Here is a 20095-nt window from a genome sequence, read left to right on the forward strand (position 1 = left end):
CAGCTTGGGCGGAATGTCAGCTTCAATTGATGGTTGGTGTTTTTCTTTGATTTGCTCCAGACAGTCTGTAATTGAACCTCCTTCAACACTTCCCTCTTTTATTAGGCTTTGGTCAAGTTCCACTTCATCAGCTTCGACCTTGAACGGAGATTTATCTAAAAACTCAGCAGAAATTATGGAATCTAAAACGTCTACAGCAAAGCAATGATTATTATTGTTTTCAGGCAATTTCATTGATTTCAAAATGGCAAATTCAACAGTTTCATCAAGGACAGTCATGGTTAACTTTTCATTTTGGACATCAATCATTGTTTTTGCTGTGGCCATGAAAGGTCGGCCAAGCAAAATAGGCATGTCTTGTGCATGATTGCACTTTTTATTCATATCTAAAACAACAAAGTCGGCAGGCATTATTAGTTTATCAACTTGGACCAAAACATCTTCTACAATACCCCTAGGATATCTAATAGAGCGATCAGCAAGCTCTAGGGACATTGTAGTAGGCTTTAATCTATCCAGACCCAACTGCAAGTAGACAGAATAAGGCATCAAGTTAATGCTTGCCCCTAAATCAAGCATTGCTTTTTCTTTTTTAGAATTCCCCACTGTAATAGTTATTATGAAACTACCGGGGTCTTCTAATTTTGGGGGCAAGTTAGTTTGCAAAACAGCACTTACAGTTTTAGACATAAAAACTTTTTCATTGTGTTCATACCTACGCTTTCTAGTGTTCAACTCTTTTAAAAACTTAGCATAGGCAGGCATATTTTTAATCATGTCTAACAAAGGCAAATTCACATTCACTTTGGACAAGAAATCATAAATCTCAGAAAATGATCTATCAAATTTTGAATTTTTCAATCTACCAGGAAATGGAACTGGGGGCACATATGGCTTAGGGGGCACATAAGGATCATCAGATTTATGCAATTTGGGTTCATCCTTATTGACTTCATTATCAACATTCAAATTTTCAACTATTTCAGATTGTTTAGAAGTGGTATTTCCTTTCACATTATTTTCAATAATTTTACCACTTCTTAGAACAGTCATAATCTTAGCTTCTTCAGGTTGACTAGGCAACTTACCTGGCACATGGCCTTGTAGAGCTTCGGCGATTTGTCCCACTTGGACTTCCAACTTTCTCATAGATGCTTCATTTCTGGCAAGTGAAGCCTCAGTTTTAGCAAGTGATGCCTCTGTCTGTTGGAACCGTTGATCGTTCGCTTCTTGCCGTCTATTGCAGGCCTGTATAAAAGTATTCAAAGAATCTTCCCAAGACGGTTTTTTTGGTTGAGGAGCAACTGGTTGAAAAATATTTTGATTATTGCTCCAAGAAAAATTAGGGTGATTTTTCCAACCCGAATTGTAAGAATTAGAATACGGATCGTTTCTAGGCCTTTGATTAAAGCTATTCATAGCATTGGCCTGCTCACAATCATTTTCATCAATCATAAATGCATCATTTTGCTTCATACCCATCATAGAACACATGTTTTTCACTTGTTTTGCTAACTTAGACACCTGAATTTCCAACCCCGTATTTGAGTTAACTTTATACGTACCTTGTGTCCAGCCTTATACTCTTTTGTTGGGAGTTTGCCCCTAGCATCTCATACAATGTTAAAGTTTCCTCCGCAGTTTTTTCTCCCATGGCACCTCCAGCCGCATTGTCAACCATTGATTGGCTGGTTTGAGTCAAACCATCATAGAAAGTTTGGTTTTGCAGCTCCAATGGGTAGCCATGGTGGGGACATTGAATGAGCAACAATTTGAACCTTTCCCATGCCTCATGGAACGGTTCACCATTAGCTTGCGAAAATGTCGCAATTTTTCTTCTCAATTCAGCAGTTTTAGCATGAGAATAGAACTTACCGATAAACTTATTATACACCTCCGGCCATGTCCGAAGGGATCCCGGTGTGAGAGACATGAACCATGTCTTTGCAGCATCTTTCAAGGTGTATGGAAAACACCTCATCCTCAGTGCATCCTCGGTCAAGTCATTCAACGGGAAATGTTGGACTATCCCGTAGAAATCCCGGATAAAGGTAAGGGCATCTTCGCTTGCTGAACCGTGAAAAGATGGCAACTGGTTGGCATCTTCGCTTGCTGAACCGTGAAAAGATGGCAACTGGTTGTAGTGGACCGTTGCTGAACCGTGAAAAGATGGCAACTGGTTGTAGTGGACCGTCTTCAACTCATAATTCCTAGCTGCTTCAGTAAGCACTATACAAGAAGGTGAACCTCCTACTTGGGCTTCAGTAAGCACTATACAAGAAGGTGAACCTCCTACTTGGGGCCTACCAAAGTCTTTCATTAGCCTGGGATTGGGTTGAGGGTTTGGTTGAGGGGGTTGAGGAAGTGCATCCATGGTTATGGCTGTTTCTTGTGGTTTAGGATTAGGATTTTCAAGAGGTAAAGGCCTTTTCTTTTTCTTTTTCTTATCAATGTTGTCGTCCAAAGGCAATAGTGTAGGTTTTAAGGAACGACGACCTTGCATAAATTAAAAGAACAAATAAACTAACAAACAAACAAATAAAATAAAAAACAGAATGATCAAAAGCAAATTGGAAACAAAGAAACAAGTATTAAGTAACTATTTTTTTTTTTTGTTTTTTTCTGAAAACAAGATTAAGCAAGATTAAGCAAAGGGAAAAACAAACTTCACAATAAATAAGTCCCCGGCAACGGCGCCAAAAATTGATGGACAATTTTAAATAGTCCTCGCAAGTGCACGAATCACTGTAGTAATAGTGTGCAGAATGCAAGGATCGAACCCACAAGGAATTGATACGATGCAATTGAATAACTTAAAATTAATTAGCTTGAATGCAATATAATAAAACCGAAACTAGTAAAATAACTTGGGACAGTAAAATAATTGAAAACCCGAAAAAACGAGATAGCATGCAACTTAGTAACTAACACGAAAAACAAAGCTCTAGGAACATGAATCAATTACCATTACTAGTTCTGCATATTAGTTCAACTTGCCAATCAATTAAGGGTTCGTTCTAACTATTATCTGACTAATCCGTATGGCGTCCAGATTCAGTCACGTATTCTAATGGTTCATACGCTTAAGACGTTTATTTAAACCATTAGAACCCATTAAGTCAAGAAGAACTTACGGAATACCCGATTTATGAACTAAATAAACAACTTAATAAGACAACTAAATTATTTATCTTTTTATCTTACAGAGCATTAAATTACTAAGCATAGTGTGTACTCAATAATTCTCTCAAACAGACTAATAAAAGCTAAATTGGCCAGATTCAACTTAATTAATCGCAACCCAAATTATAAGATAAAACTTAATTAATTGGCAAGATTAAACATAAATTAATGCATAAATGTCATGGCAATATCATCATATCCCTAGATTAACAAATTAACAAGCCATTAACGTAAAGAATTTGTAATTAAGATTAAATTAAGCACAAGGCACTGCAATTAAGAACTCTAATCGTAATTAAGGTAGCAGCACAATTCTAGACTCAAACAAATTGCAAAGGTTTACAAATCCCAACACAAAGCAATGACTAATTGAATTTAAGAAAAGAATTTAAATAATGCACCAGAAGTTCATGGAGCCAACCCACTTCAATTCGTATTTGCTGCCGTGAAGACCAGAAAATCACGCCACCTCCGTCGAAATTAAATTGTGAAGCTTCTGTCCAGGAATCGCGAACAACTACGTCTGATCGGGAGTTTGGATGTGCAAAGATTCTTTTTGTGAAGATAGTTTTTTGGAGAGCGAATTGATTCCAGAATGACGAACTTTGGTCACTTTTTATATTGCTCAGGTTCAACCGTAACTCCGCGGATTTGGTGGATGAAAAAGGCTTTGGATCAACGGAGGCCACTAACACTTCCTTCAGGTTCTCTGCGTCGTTGTTGACTAGAAAAAGGAGGAGGACCATCTGTTTGTTCGCCGCAAAAGCTTTTGATAATTGGACTAATTCTTAATATTTAAAAACAAATAAATCATACTTTAATTAATTAAATAAAGCTCAAATAGAATTAGCCTATTGATCTAACTGCAAGCTAAATTATTAATTCATTGTTTTATTTATAACTTATAATTATTGGATAAACATAAAGTAAATACAAATATAATAACTTAATAAGATTAAGCATAGAAATATAATTATACAATAAAAATTATAATAAAATAAAGTATACAAAATGTGCTTATCAGAAACACCTCTCCACCATTCCTAGATTGTAATTGAAGATTGATTCAATTTCAAGTTTTGGATCTTCAATTCTACTTTGATGAAATTAAGTTTCTTCATCTTAATTTTAATTTACTTTCCTTCAATTGCTTTCATGATGTGCTCATTTACATTTCTATCTAGCTATACATATGTGACAATGTGTGACTAGATTCTTGGAGAATTGGATTAGGTGTACTTGTAACTTGTAAGGATGCTTTAATGATTTGTATTGCAAATTGGGAGTGACTTAATTATGCATTGACTTGATCCATGTTGGGAGTGAAATTTGTATAGATTCTTGTTGCATGAGAAGTTACCACGTCATACAAGAGGTATAGGATGTGTATAGTTACAAAGAGATAGTTCTCATATGATTATTATCACACACACACACACACATATATAAGCAGTAACATTCGAAATATGTAGTTTTAGAATTCAATTGCATTCGTTCCCGTGAGCTTAGACTATGAGGATTCGTGGTACTAGCATGGGGACCCAAGAGGTTGTTATATTGTTAAAGATGGTTATAGAAGTATTTGTTAATAAAAAGCCTTTTATTAAAAAGAAGTATTCGCAAAGATTTTTGAAGAATTCCCTAGTTGTTATAAGTTTCATGACAATCAGATATTCTACTTATAGTTCAAGAGATAGTTCAGCTTAAGTAGTTCAAGTCCTGATTGTACTTAGCTTAGATCGAGTTTGTACTAGTTCAACATATGGTTCAGAAGACTTGAAACCCAGAAGACTTGAAGATATGAAGACTTTACACTGAACCAAGACCTACACTGGTTCAGTCAAGTTAGTTCAGAAACGGTTATTCAATTACAACTGAATCAAGATTCTAATAGTTATAAATACAGATATCATCTGCGTGAAGTGGTTGTGGAAATTACATAGATTCAATTCACAAAGCATTACTCTGATTAAGCTGAAAAGATATATTGACAAAGCTTACCTTTGATTCAAGATCGAAACTCTCATTGTGAGAAGAAGGGCATGAACTCACTCTGGTCAACCACGTCGTGCAGCTGTTGAGGGGGAGCCTCAATAGAAGGAGATCATGAGGTCACATTCTTGACAACTCTTCAACGCAAAACTCGAAGGATGAAGATTTGATGAAGATCCAAGAGTTCTCCGTGTGAATTCGATTGTATTGTTGGTACACTCTTTAACGTTGATTCAATGAAGAGTTGGGCAACCAGAGTGAAGCCCCCTAGACGTAGGAACGTTGTTTCCGAACTGGGTTACCAAATTGCCTGCGTCTTTAATGTCTCTTATGCTTTTTACATTTCTGGCAATTAGGTTATGAACTCCAAACTAAACCAGTTAGATCTTAGTTCTTAGAAGTAACACAATCGATTAAATCGTTAGTGTGGTTTTGACGAATTTAGCAATTAAGTTCAAACATCAAGATCACGACTATATACGCTAAGTAAGTGGCTTAGGCGTTCATTTCAGTATTATTGGGGAATTTGATGTGCGACTCTCTGACTTCAGATATTGGTCCCAATTGTGGAAATTGAAAGTCCCCCCTTCCAGATGGAGGACCTTCATCTGGAGAGTTGTGAATAATATTTTGCGCGACCCTCTGGCTTCAGATATTGGTCCGAATTATGGAAATTGAAAGTCCCCCCCCCCCCCTAGATGGAGGACCTTCATCTGGAAAGTTGTGAATAATATTTTGCATACCACTACTAATTTATACCAAAGGAGGGTGGATGTGAGTTTATCATGCCCAATGTGTAGGGTACAAAATAAAGATACCATGCATGCATTATTTACTTGTGATTTTTCTCAGCATGCATGGCATGTGAGTGGGCTGCCCATCGCAATGAATGGTGCAGATTTCACCAAGTGGTTGGAGGCTTCTTGGGCATTACTGGAAGAGGAAGATTTGTAGATGTTTGTTGTTGTCCTCTACGGATTATGGAATGCAAGGAATGAAGCCGTATGGGAAGCAAGACTCCCACTCCCTCGCCTGGTTTGGCTGGTTGCAAAGCGTGTGGTGCGTTCTTAGAGGGCAGCAGCTCGGACGAACTCATCTCCACTAGAACATGTGGACTCTCGGAATCAGTCGCTCGTCGCTCCTTCATCGTCACTCTCAGATTTTTATTTCGATGGGGGTAATGATGCGTTGACAAGCATGGCTGTTTTCGGCGCCATCATCTTATCGCCGGATGGATCCTTTGTAGTAGCTTCTAATGGAGAATCATTACCTCGCCGAAGACCAAATTTTGAAATGGATTCCAAGAGAGAAGGAAAAAAAAGTGAAAAAATGGGAAAACGGATGTGTGATGGGTGTGTTTAAACACGACAGGAGAAGAGTGTGTTTAAACACACTTCCGTACCTGCCGTGTTACATGGAAATATAATTTCCCCATGATTGGATGATTTTGCCCATGATTGGATGATTATTAGATGATTAGATTAGATGCATGTAACGATTTAATGTGATGATATGCTTATAATTGTAATTATTTGATGTGATGATTGATTAATTATGGTAGTTAAATAATTTATATGATAAATTAATTATTAATTATTAATTATATTAAAGATTTGTGATTATATAATATAATAATATTTAATAAGTGATTAATAGTAAAAAGTTAAAAAGATTATATGTATTATGAAGTTTTTCTAGTTAACTGGTCGATTTTGTCGTATACATTCTCATTAATAGTATACGTAACTGACCACGAATAAATATTCTCAATATAACAATTACCAATAACTTGCATGAGTATGATGTTCTAATCTATATTGAAGCATACAACAGCATCACCCGCATTAATGTCAAAATGATCAGTTATTTACTCCCACTGTTCAATGTAGAATGTTTGATCAAAGTATAGTCGTAGCTTTCTATCTCCGACTATAATTTTAAGCGGGTCGTCTAAGACATTAGAGTCGCTGAGAAACCCATACAATCGATCATGCTACAGTTGAATAAGAAGAGGTTAGTAAGTAATGACATTGCTGGAATTTGTTAGTAAATGTATATAATGTTCTTACCGCTCCAAATGTACAAGAATATGTGTACAAAGAACTACATCGCTCTAATTGCTCAAACTGAAATCTTGGTGGTATTGAAGATCTTGCGCTCATAGTTATTTGCTCTAATATGTAAAGAAATTAAGATTAATGTATGTAGTTAAAAATATAACATATAATTTTATGAAATAGAGTGTGATATTACCGATTTCAATTAGACGAGGGCTAACATTCGCCATATTGAATAAATTTTCTCTGCAAAGTGTAGGAGTAGCTCTTATAGAAGAAATTTTCAAAAGTGAAGAAACCATGATGTCGAAAAAGCACAATGTCTCCAGGAAATAAATGATTTTCAATCAAGAAATCACAAATTCTCGATGTAAAGTGCATGTTTTCGACTGAAATTTCTATTGTGACAGTGTAATGCCACAAAATTGTTGTTGTCAGATGTTGCATTAGATGACGATGCATACAATCGGAAATTTTCATATGCTAAAAAAATATAGTAAAGGTAAGATCGGGATCGGTGAATTGTATTGAATGTATTTTTTTATACAATCTAAATATATAACATCAAAATTAGATTGTTATAATTACCAATTTCGATGAGTCGATTGAATAGCGAACCACATAATAGTGCATTCACTAACATCGGGCAAATGCATTTGATTATTGCAAACTAGTAAAAAGAATGAAAAACATAAATGAGGACGTTAGATAGTAATATGATAGTTCTACATGATGGAGTCTTTTACAACAAGATCCTTAATGATGTTAAGGTAATTATACATACTTCAAAACACAATTATGTTGTTCTGTATACAATATATGTTGTGTTTGATTGTTTGTTCTTTTCTCTAGTTTTAGAATTTCATATTACCAAAGCAAGAATATATGTCATGCTTGATTGTTTGCTCTTTTCTCTCGTTATAGCATTTTAGATTATCTAAAACGAAAATGTATGTTGTGTTTAATCGCTTGCTCTTTTCTATAATTGTAATGTTTCAGATTACTAAAACAAAAATGTATGTTGTGTTTGATTGTCTAGTCTTTGTTCTAATTGTAGTATTTCATATTACTAAAAACAAGTTAAATTGTAATCATTGAAATGTGCTAGGCTTGCTAGAGTATAGTTTCAAATGGAGGTCGATTAAGTTAACGCATGTTTTGTTTCCCTTTTTTATTTATTTGCACAATGAGATTATAGATGATCATTGTCCCCAAAATTCGATGGAAAATCTAATTCCTCGCACCACCGAAGGATGCAGACAAATTCGGAGAATGGGGTTAGGGATAGAGAACACCCTCTCCGTCCCGCCGCACCCCACCCAATATAAATACATAAATGAATGTGTGTGTGTATGTGTGACCGTGCGTGTGTGTTTGTGGGAAAGGCTATAGTGCCAATCAGTACCATGTCTCATTGCACAAACTCATAGTTATAAAGTGTGGAGACAATGTTGACTTTGTACTTAGCTCTATACAAATTCAAAGCCTACTATTCACCTTGGGGTGGTATTACATATTTACATATAAGAATAAAACATGTGTGTCGATCGACACCTTCGATTTTCTATATATATATATATAATTACATGAGAACAAGGACTCCTATAAAAAAGATATGTAACAATTCCATCCGTCCACTTTTGTTGATCTAATGGTGTAACTGAATTAGCTTATTTATTTATTTATTTATTTATTTATTTTCTCTTTTTTTTTATGCATTTGCATTTGTTTTTGTTTTTAATCTTCCCATTATTTACATATTTGCCACCAATGTTTTGTATTCATTAGGAGACATTGATTTGCTGAGATTTATTGATGTAATTTTTCTACATTTTTTTACATGGGGTATTGTTCTCATGGAAACCTGCATACACACACAAACAACCCTATCCTTTTTAGACTTATTCTCTTTGTTTGTTTGTTTTTTTTTAATAATTAATTTAGTATTGGTGTTGACAATGGAATTCAAATAGACATGAGAAAGATGGAGAAAAGTTGTGAAAGAATGATTATTTATTTATTTATGGTAAAATAATTTAATTGTTAATTTTTTTGTTCTTTTTTCATGATCGAGAATTTCTTGTCCCTAAATAATTCTCACATGAACAAGAGATGGAGTGGGTATTTGGAGGCGGGGATAAGGATCCTGTCATGACCATCCCTAGCTGGGATGAAGGGGAGTTGCATTTCCTATCTTACTCCTATTTTTTTTCGAAAGCAAAAAAAACAAGTAATAGATTACGGGTTGGGCGCTAGCTAGCGCCTTATACTAATATAAAAAAAAGGGCCTTTCCCTTATTAGTAAAGTTGCTCGAGGACTTATACTGGGAATGAGAGTTCCCTATTAGGATCCCTAGTAAAGCAAATTTCATGATGGCTGCTTATCTGAGTAAGAAGACGATGGCTCCTATTATTGGTGAGGGATCCACTCTACACATTATCTTTGGGGATGAAGGGGAGTTGCATTTCCTATCTTACTCCTATTTTTTTTCGAAAGCAAAAAACAAGTAATAGATTACTGTAAAAGGTTTGAATACTACCCAATATTGCCTCCACTGAGGCTCGAACCCACCACTTCCCGTATAAAGGGAAGGGTTTGATGCCACTGGACCACAAGGTCCTTGGCATAGACTTTTGAAGCTGAAGTGTGAGCTAAAACATTAGCACTTCTAGAAACTAAACGAACAGAACAATTAGAAAGAGAGTGTATGATGTTCGTACAATGACTAGCAACAATATCGACATATGACCATAGGTCAACCATGGGAGTGGTTAGAATGTGATGTAGGAGAGAGAAATAAGTCTTCAATAGGACAGAAGTTACCATACGGTCTTTCAACCAGGACAAGACTTCTTTGCAAGCTAGGGTCTCTACCGTGAGAGGGCCATGCACATCGATATGCCTCCAATCCCTCCATTTAGAGCAACCATGAAATCTCTAGACGGTGAGAACAAAATTGCACCAAAAGTAGCCTTGTCTAGTGATGGATTAAACCCTTCATCAAAATAGCATGTGTGCTGCTGCTCGTGATCAGATTCCGAGAGCTTTGACTGGATGTGTTGCAACATGCGATTGGTAGGTATAGCTCCAGCCATGTTGATGATCTGCCTCATGAATTAACAGTTGCCTTCGCCGCTAACCAGACACCTATTGGCCTTGGCAACTTCGCATCCCAGACAACCGTATTTCTTGTCTTCTACATCTCATACATGACAGCCTCTAGCGCACCATCAATCCAACAAGAAAAGGAGTTTCCTGCAACATATGAGATAGGTAGAGAAGAGCTATATGCCAAACTCGTTGAGAGTAGTCACACCAAAGGAGAGAGTGTATTGTATCCCCATGATGGCTACCACACATTGGACATATAGGGGCTCACTTATACCCTTCTTACTAATAAACTGGTGGTGGTAGGAAGAATTTCATTCACAACCCTCCAAAGGAAGGTCTTCCACTTGGGAGACCTTGATCTTCCATAATTTAGTCCAATTGTTGAAATGTTCAGGGATACTAGTTAAGTATCCTTTAATGCATTTATAGCCATTTTTTACTGTATAACATCCTTNACACCAAAGGAGAGAGTGTATTGTATCCCCATGATGGCTACCACACATTGGACATATAGGGGCTCACTTATACCCTTCTTACTAATAAACTGGTGGTGGTAGGAAGAATTTCATTCACAACCCTCCAAAGGAAGGTCTTCCACTTGGGAGACCTTGATCTTCCATAATTTAGTCCAATTGTTGAAATGTTCAGGGATACTAGTTAAGTATCCTTTAATGCATTTATAGCCATTTTTTACTGTATAACATCCTTCTTTAATGCATTTATAGCCATTTTTTACTGTATAACATCCTTTGGATCCCCAAACCAGTATTAAGAGTAATCAAATGTAGGGCTTATGGGGATCCTCAAAATCCGCTCTACATCTCTAGGATCGAAAAATATTCCTTAAAATAGACAGGTCCCATTCTTGTGTTTCCCAATCAATCAGGTCTAAGACCCTGAGTCCTTGCAATTGATGGAGCATAACAGTCTGAATCATAGGGTTGGAGGTATCTAGTAGCAAAAGATGACCCCATATTAGTGTAGAAGCCCCATTACCTATCATGTGTCGAACTCCACTACAAATCATTTCATGCGAAGCCATAATGCTTCTCCAACAAAAACTAGGGAAATTACCAAGATGGCATCAATAAAAGAAGAGTTTGGGAAATATCTTGCCTTATAGACTCGGTTTACAATAGATTGTGGTTTAGTGAGGAACCGCCAAGCTTGCTTGGCTAACATTTTCATATTAAAACCACGTAGGTCCTTAAAACCAACCTCCAGTGCACCGTCTATTGTAACCAACCTTTCTTGTCTTCTACATCTCATACATGACAGCCTCCAGCGCACCGTCAATCCAACAAGAAAAGGAGTTGCCTGCAACATATGAGATAGGTAAAGAAGAGCTATGTCAAACTCTTGTCTTAAAACCAACCTTTCTTGTCTTCTGCATCTCATACATGACAGCCTCTAGCGCACCGTCAATCCAACAAGTAAAGGAGTTTCCTGCAACATATGAGATAGGTAGAGAAGAGCTATATGCCAAACTCGTTGAGAATAGTCACACCAAAGGAGAGAGTGTATTGTATCCCCATGATGGCTACCACACATTGGACATATAGGGGCTCACTTATACCCTTCTTACTAATAAACTGGTGGTGGTAGGAAGAATTTCATTCACAACCCTCCAAAGGAAGGTCTTCCACTTGGGAGACCTTGATCTTCCATAATTTAGTCCAATTGTTGAAATGTTCAGGGATACTAGTTAAGTATCCTTTAATGCATTTATAGCCATTTTTTACTGTATAACATCCTTAGGATCCCCAAACCAGTATTAAGAGTAATCAAATGTTGGGCTTATGGGGATCCTCAAAATCCGCTCTACATCTCTAGGATCGAAAAATATTCCTTAAAATAGACAGGTCTCATTCTTGCGTTTCCCAATCAATCAGGTCTAAGACCCTGAGTCCTTGCAATTGACGGAGCATAACAGTCTGAATCATAGGGTTGGAGGTATCTAGTAGCCAAGGATGACCCCATATTAGTGTAGAGGCCCCATTACCTATCATGTGTCGAACTCCACTACAAATCATTTCATGCGAAGCCATAATGCTTCTCCAACAAAAACTGGGGAAATTACCAAGATGGCATCAATAAAAGAAGAGTTTGGGAAATATCTTGCCTTATAGACTCGATTTACAATAGATTGTGGTTTAGTGAGGAACCCGCCAAGCTTGCTTGGCTAACATTGCCAGATTAAAACCATGTAGGTCCTTAAAACCAAGGCCACCAAACTTCTTTGGTACACATAGATGATCCCAAGCCATCCAGTGAATTCCCCTACCATTACCTCCTCTTGATCCCCACCAAAAACGGCTCATTGTGCGTTCAATTGCTAAACACATAGAGTCAGGGAGCAAAAAACACTCATTCAAAAAGTGGACATAGACGAAGGTTAAGATCAAATATGAATTTTTTAAGACGAGGGTTACAAGTGAAAAAGTGATTACTTCATCTGTCTCATTTTATCTGTCATACTTATTGTTTATTGGTCAAACCAACTCTTTCTTTAATTATTTATATTAGCATTTTCATAATTTTAAATTTATTTTTTGTGTTTTAATAGTAATTTTAATGTAGTTTCTAAATATATAAATTTTACATACTTTTCTAAATTTTAATATTATGAAAATTAAATTATAAATAACTTCAGTACGTCAAACCTCGTTAATCGAATTCGACACATAAAATGGGACAAAGGGGTACATTTGAAGGATGTTTTGAATGAAAATCAAAATTATATAATATATACACTTTTATACTAATTATAAAAAGTGGATTGAATAAAAAATCTGCAATTCCCATTTCCCATCTCCGATACAGGCTTAACCATCACTAATAAAGCCTTTGGCTGACTGCGGAGAAGATGTCAATCAGTCTTAAAACACAATTGAAAAGAAATCATTCTTTTGTTATTATTAATCAATTGTTATTTTATTAATAATCAAAGTTGAGTCCAGCATCTATGAATGAGAGAGACTGAGAGAGGGAACAGTAAAGCAGTTTATAGATAGGGATTTCAGTTGGTGATGGTGTTGGGGAGATTGGGAGTGACGGAGAGTGGCAGCGGCAGTAGCAGAGGCGGCGGAGGAGGAGGAGGAGAAGGAGAAGTCATTCCCAAGCAACGGCACCAACCGTCGCCGGTTGTGACGGTGGCGACACTATTCTTTTCCTCATTGATGTTCGATTTCTTCTCCGATGGTGGACACGTCTTCTTTGCGGAGGCCAGTGGAGGTGCCGGTGGGGGCGGTGGTTTTGGCGCTGCAGGTGTGCATTGGGTGTCCGGTGGAGGAGGCTCGCCTTCCAATGTTGGAATAGCTGTCGCCGTTACGGCCATGGCCGGTCTCGCCTTGGCCGCGACTCTCGTCTACTCTCGTAGGTAAAACATTAGGCTTCAGTTTTGGAAATTCTATACTATATCATAAGCTGAGACCTGAGAAAAAGAATACAGATAATAATCAATCGATCTATCTAATGGATCCAATCGAGTTATTCTTATTGTGGCCAGACAGAGCTGATAGATAGAGATACTATAGGTTTATTAGTTTATTTATGTATAGATAGATGTTGATACTACGGGAAACATCAATGAGGACTTTGTGGCGGAGTTACACTTCGTCATCACCCCCTGCAAATTCGTCCTCATCACTAACATCACCCTCACGGATTTATGTAACATAAGTTTGTGTTTAGTTATCACCTCTTCATCCTATTCAATTTCTACTGATAGGTGAGTTTCACTCTCTCTTTCATTCCCCATCTTTCAGTTATTGTTCCTTTCTTATCTGAAAAAGAAGAGTGGGGCTTCCAGTTTTTCTTTTCCAGGATCTCATCCCATAGTTGCTTTGCTATCCATCTCTTATCTTTCACCAGAACCTTTGAACAATTTGGTTTTGTTACTCTGAACTGATCTGCTGCCTGGCTTGGAAGTTTGAGCAGGGAGAACATTAGTCCTTTTCTACCGGATGTTTGGGGGGAAGTGTTTCCTTTTGGCTTTTCCCCCTCCCTGTTGGGAACATAGATTAAGTTTTACGGAATGTATATGGTTTTATGTGTGACTTCTTAGCTTTGCCCCCCTGTTGGCTTCATGATTTCATGGGCCTGAAATATATGGTTGTATGTGTGACTTCTTAGCTTTGCAAATTATTAGAGTAACTTTATCGCTGTGCCTTTCCAATTTCATTGTCTGCTTCTTTTTCTTTTCCATTTTTAGCGTTTCAAATTATCTTCTGCTTGAGTAAGAACTGTGCATCCGATGTCTCTTTATGCAGGGGAAGCCTTAAATCACCTTGGTCCCAAAGGCAAAGGAAAGATGCCCTTTTGCCAACAGAATGGAGTAATTTATTTGATGCAGATGGGAGATTGATTGACGGTGGGGTGAGGTTTTTGAAGAAAGTCAGAAGTGGAGTATGTTTCATTCTCATATCTGTTGTTGTGCACTTGTGCTTGTGTTTGTCAGTTCTTTTCATGTTTAAATCTGCTGCATTCCTCTTTCTAACTTCACTTTCCTATCCACATAATTTAAACTCCAACATGTGACAGGGTGTTGATCCAGCTATACGGGCAGAGGTTTGGCCATTCCTTCTTGGAGTGTATGTATCTACTATCTACACTAATATTTATCTTCATTCACATAGCTAGCTTTCGCAATTGGATTTGCTTTCAACAATCTTACTTCAATTTCTTCAATCATAGGATTCATAGCTTATAGTGGTTGTGAAATTTGCTTTGGTTGCCTGCACCTGCAGAACTTTGTGCTTGAACTTAGTTTCTCTAAAAAATTTGGTGAAGGATTAGAAGCATACACCTAATGTGCTGTTATGATTTCCTAAGTTCTTTTTTCACAATAATAAAGTTTTCCATATTTTCTTTATCCCCTTATTTAATTTTAAGGGAAAATGACGGTTTTAATCCATTAGTTATACCTAAATTGTAGACTTAGTCCATGAATTATTATCCTATACAAATTTGCCCCTTTAATTATGTTGAAACTTGCCCCTTTAGTTATGTAGACTTATATATTTTGTTAACATTAACAATTTATTTTGAATTTCCAAATTATTAAAGAATATATTGGTCATTTTTTAAAATTATCAAACTCCCCTTGCAAAATACTTGTTTGTCTTGATTGAGGAGGAATTTGATAAGCAAAAATGACAAGAAAGAGATTACTTAGGATTGAAGATACACCGAATTGTAAGTTTAATATGTTAGTTTATTACAATTTTTCCTTTTGTTGTATGTAAATTACTCTTTTTGATATCTCATTGAGTTCATACCTTAATGTGTAATACATGCAATTTAGTTATTTTAATATGTTAATTGATTGTGTGTAGAGGTTATACAAAAGGTGAATGCAATGGATTACTATTTTAATCTAAATAGTATTTTTGTGTATTATTGTATTTCGTTGGAGATGCAATCCTTTTTTCACCATATCATGACGATGGTTTTAGATTTAGTGGAAGTTGGGTGAATGAGATAATTATCTTTATTGGTCTTTAGATGAAGCAAATAATGAAAAAAAAACATATAATTATCTAGCGTCCACCAATTAGTAACCAATACACTCAGGAAGATTAGTGCAGCCTCCAACATTTGTTATTAGTCAGCCACCTCAAAAAATGATACTAACAAAAAAGCAGCAACATCATTCTAAATTTAAGAAGCAAAATAATTGAAAGCGTGCGTTATGTATTTAGATAAAACTTGTTTTTTGCCTATTAAACCATGTAAGTTATCATTTTGTTGTTTTAATGCATATTAAACCATTTGCAAATTAGGTTGTGTTTTGTGCAACCTAGGGATGTTTTTGGTTGTTTTGGTGTTTGTTAAACAAGTGCAACTTAGAATATTATTTTTGTGCAACTTATGATGTTATTTTGCAGTAAGAGTAGCATTTATATATGAAGAAGATTCATGGAGGGAATTTGAGAAAATTTTACGAAATGACCTCTATTTCCTTTAATAATTTGAAAATTCAAAATAAATTGTTAATATTAACAAAATCTATAAATAATACGAGTATATTGAAACTGCCAGTTTCAACATAATTAAAGGGGAAAATTTATATAATATAATAATTCATGGACTGAGTCTACAATTTATGTATAACTAATGGACTAAAACCGCTATTTTTCCTAATTTTAATGTTTTCTGCTTATCCAACCACACCTCATTGACCCCCCCCCCACACACACACACACACACAAAGGAGAAATAAAGTATAAAGTATCAAAAGTGAAATGCCTGTGGGCTGTGGCCAATTATATGAGATCATTTAGTTTGTTCTATCTTAATAACAGTAGCCATTTTCTTGGGATGGGTTGGGTGCTTATTTTAACTCATCACAACTAAAGCAGCATATTCACTCTAAAGTCATCTGTCTTTATAGCTTCATCTTGTGTTAATATGAGGCTTTTTGTCTGTAATTTTTTGTGCTGTTATTTCATCCTTGGCCTGTTGGCCATGGATGTGTTGGAGAGTTGTAAGCTAGGACCAAGATAGTGCCAAAGTATGACTATTTTGTCATTACATTTCTTCTATCCCATATATTTGTAAAAGAGCACAGCAAAGTACTTGTCACAAGGAGGAAAACATGAGGGTAGATGTTGTTGATTATTTATTTATTATTATTATTTTTTGGGTTTTTGGTCTGTTCTTCACCAACTATTTGTCAATTGGATAACTTTAGCACAAATAATGAGGAAAGTGGAGTGTAAATGTTGTCGATGCAGTTATTCTGATTAATGCCTTAACTATTTGAAGATTTATCCCAAGTTATTGTTGTTGCCAATGTGCCTAGTAGTAGCTGTGAATTGTTGTTCTTTTCTTTTATATCATACCATTGAAAATGTCCATTGTTTAAGTGGCTATTAAGTTGTGATAGGCTATTGTTGATTGGGCGACTTTTTTTTGTGTGTGTGTGTGTGTGTGTGTGTGTGTGTAAAGTATGGTTTAGTTGTGTATTCATATGTTAATTGGTTGTTATACATCGCTCACCTTTGTGTTGAACCAAAAAAAAAGTGGCTATTAGGTATTGCTAGTTGAGAGTTCTTATGTTCACTGGAAATTTGATTATCAATATCACTCATGCACACAGTTTTTTTCCTTACTGGGTTCTCTATTTCTGCAGCTATGATTTGGATAGTTCAAAGAAAGAGAGAGACAACATTAGAACTCAGAAGAGGTATTTCATTCAAGAATTGCCCATTCACATTCAAAGCAAGATTTTTACATTATATAGATTTTGAAGACAGAAACCTTACTGTGTTCATTTGCTCATCCATTCATAGGATGGTTATCCTTCATCCCCTCTTTGTTCTATTGTAGTTCAAGCTTTCATCATTTTTTTAAAACGTTAACTTACTGCAGAAAAGAGTATGTAAATCTGCGAAGAAAGTGCAGACAGATGTTAAACAATGGGGATATGAGTTTTAAGTTGAAGGAAAGTTCTGGAAATGACAATAATGATGAAAGTGGTGATTTTAGTCCAGTTCTAAATTCTCTCGGTATGGAAGAAGAAAACCTCTCCCAAGACCCTCCTGCCTTTGATAATGAGGGTCAGAAAAGTGAAGAGCCTACTAAAACTGCATCCAATCCAATACATGAGGGGTCCAAAGAGTCTACTATAACTGCATCTGATTCAATTCTTGAAAGACCCAACTCATTAGTGGAGCCGGAAGGTGACAATGGCAGGATTGTAGATGCAAATATTTCTGGAGATGAATATCTGTCATCCAACTCTGATTCCTCCGAAGAGCCTGATGGAGAGCAACCTCTCCTTTACGATCAGGATTTTGAAGAAACTGATCGTGATGACCAAACTGGCAGATCAGAAAGCTCACTACCATCCAACAGAGTAGAAGATTTTGCAACATGGCAGCGCATCATACGTGTTGATGCTATTCGAGCAAATGATGAATGGATTGCATATTCACCTTCGCAGGCGGCAATTTCTGAGGTCAAGGCACGCCAATTGGCTGAGAGTGTGGGATTGAAGGATTATGATCATTTGGAGCCGTGCAGGACTTTTCATGCAGCTCGCCTAGTTTGCATCCTTGAAGCTTATGCTCTCTATGATTCTGAGATTGGATACTGCCAGGGGATGAGTGATTTACTCTCTCCCATTATCTCAGTGATTGAGGAGGATGATGTAGCCTTCTGGAGCTTCGTTGGTTTCATGCGGAAAGCACGACATAACTTCCGTCTTGATGAGGTAGGGATCCGGAGACAGCTAACCATTGTGTCAAAGATCATCAAGTGCAAGGACTCTCATCTTTACAAACACTTGGAGCAGCTGGAAGCAGAGGATTGCTTTTTTGTGTATAGAATGGTGGTAGTTCTTTTCAGGAGGGAGTTGAACTTTGAACAGACACTTTGCCTGTGGGAGGTGATGTGGGCAGATCAGGCAGCCATTAGGGCGGGAATAGGGAAGTCAACTTGGGGGCGCATGAGGCTTAGGGCTCCTCCCACAGATGATCTTCTTCTATATGCAATAGCTGCTTCAGTGCTGCAAAGGAGGAAACTGATCATAGAGAAGTATAGCAGCATGGATGAAATTATGAGGGAATGCAATAGCTTGACCGGGAAATTGGATGTTTGGAAGCTTTTGGATGATGCCCATGACTTAGTGGTCACCCTGCACGATAAAATTTAGCATTCCCTTTGGTTAATTTGTCTTCTTAATTTTACCTTACCTATTTGATGACTTATATTTTGTCTTCCATTCAGTATCCTCAGTGCTTGGAACAAGCGTTTTATAGGTGAAAACTGAAAAGTAAATGTATTGCCCAACACTCGAGCCTCGAGGGGGGTTCTTTCGAGTGAAGTGGCGAGTGACTTTCAAGAGTTTAGAAGCGCCTTCTTAAGTTTCTAAGGTTGCAGTTTTCTTGTGAATTTACTGTAGCCTCCTCATATACATATACTTGTCCAACCGATTTCAAGAAATTTGAGCATGATTCTCCAAGTACCACAAAAAAGGGCCATTTTTTTGAAGTAAAAAAAAAAAAAAAAAAATATATATATATATATATATATATATATATATATATATATATATATATATATATATATATATATATATATATATATATATATATATATATATATCTTAGCATTATTATCTCCATACACTTGACTAGTACACTATACAAGGTAAACCAATCTGCACAACATGTACAACCCTAACACAAATCGAAGCAACACCCATGTGTAAGTATGTATACTTGAAGTATGAAATAGGGATGTCAACGGGGCGGGGTGGGGGCTGGGGACATATCCCCATCCCCGCCCCTGACTTTCTTTTCCATTCCCCATCACCGTCCCCATCCCCGCCGGGGAAGGGAAAAATCTCCCCATCCCCACGGGGATTATTCGGGAATGGGGACCCCACCCCGTTTATAAGTTATAAAAAAATTAAAAATTAAACATTAAAAATATTTAAATAAATAACGCATATATATATATATATATATATATATATATATATATTCATCTCCAACTTAGAGTAGTATTCAATATTTTACAATTAAACATGTTACCTAAATATGCATTTCATAAGCATGACATGAATACTTCTAAAATTATATATATTATATACAAAGTAATACATATGTGTGTGTTTTGTGGCTATACATACATACATACATACATACATATATATATATATATATTTCGGGGACGGGGCGGAGCGGGGAGAGTACTCCTCATCCCCGCCCCCGTCCCCGGCGGGGAATTCAAAATTGCCCCC

The 20095-nt window shown here is 36.5% G+C and overlaps 1 protein-coding gene and 1 non-coding gene across 2 annotated transcripts; both read left to right on the forward strand.

The window, feature by feature from the left end:
- Window positions 1–1739: 1739 nt before the first annotated feature.
- Window positions 1740–1846, forward strand: LOC116000566. The gene has a single exon (XR_004094141.1). It is a non-coding gene; the product is annotated as a small nucleolar RNA R71 (small nucleolar RNA).
- An 11323-nt stretch (window positions 1847–13169) lies between these two features.
- Window positions 13170–19293, forward strand: LOC115999248 (small G protein signaling modulator 2-like). Its single transcript, XM_031239090.1, has 5 exons — window positions 13170–13723; window positions 14616–14751; window positions 14887–14936; window positions 17480–17533; window positions 17719–19293. Exons 1-5 carry the CDS (start codon window positions 13374–13376, stop codon window positions 19001–19003), a joined length of 1875 nt encoding a protein of 624 aa, XP_031094950.1. The 5' UTR covers window positions 13170–13373; the 3' UTR covers window positions 19004–19293.
- The last annotated feature ends 802 nt before the right edge of the window (window positions 19294–20095 follow it).

Source organism: Ipomoea triloba, chromosome 12 (genome assembly GCF_003576645.1).
Source record: "Ipomoea triloba cultivar NCNSP0323 chromosome 12, ASM357664v1".
In the NCBI taxonomy this organism is placed as follows: domain Eukaryota; kingdom Viridiplantae; phylum Streptophyta; class Magnoliopsida; order Solanales; family Convolvulaceae; genus Ipomoea; species Ipomoea triloba.

Excerpts from the sequence above, each read along its gene's own strand:
- LOC115999248 (XM_031239090.1), top strand. The coding sequence starts at position 13,374 with ATGGTGTTGGGGAGATTGGGAGTGACGGAGAGTGGCAGCGGCAGTAGC. Across the intron at positions 13,724-14,615 it reads ACTCTCGTCTACTCTCGTAG|GGGAAGCCTTAAATCACCTT; the intron begins GTAAAACATTAG and ends CTCTTTATGCAG. Across the intron at positions 17,534-17,718 it reads AACATTAGAACTCAGAAGAG|AAAAGAGTATGTAAATCTGC; the intron begins GTATTTCATTCA and ends AACTTACTGCAG.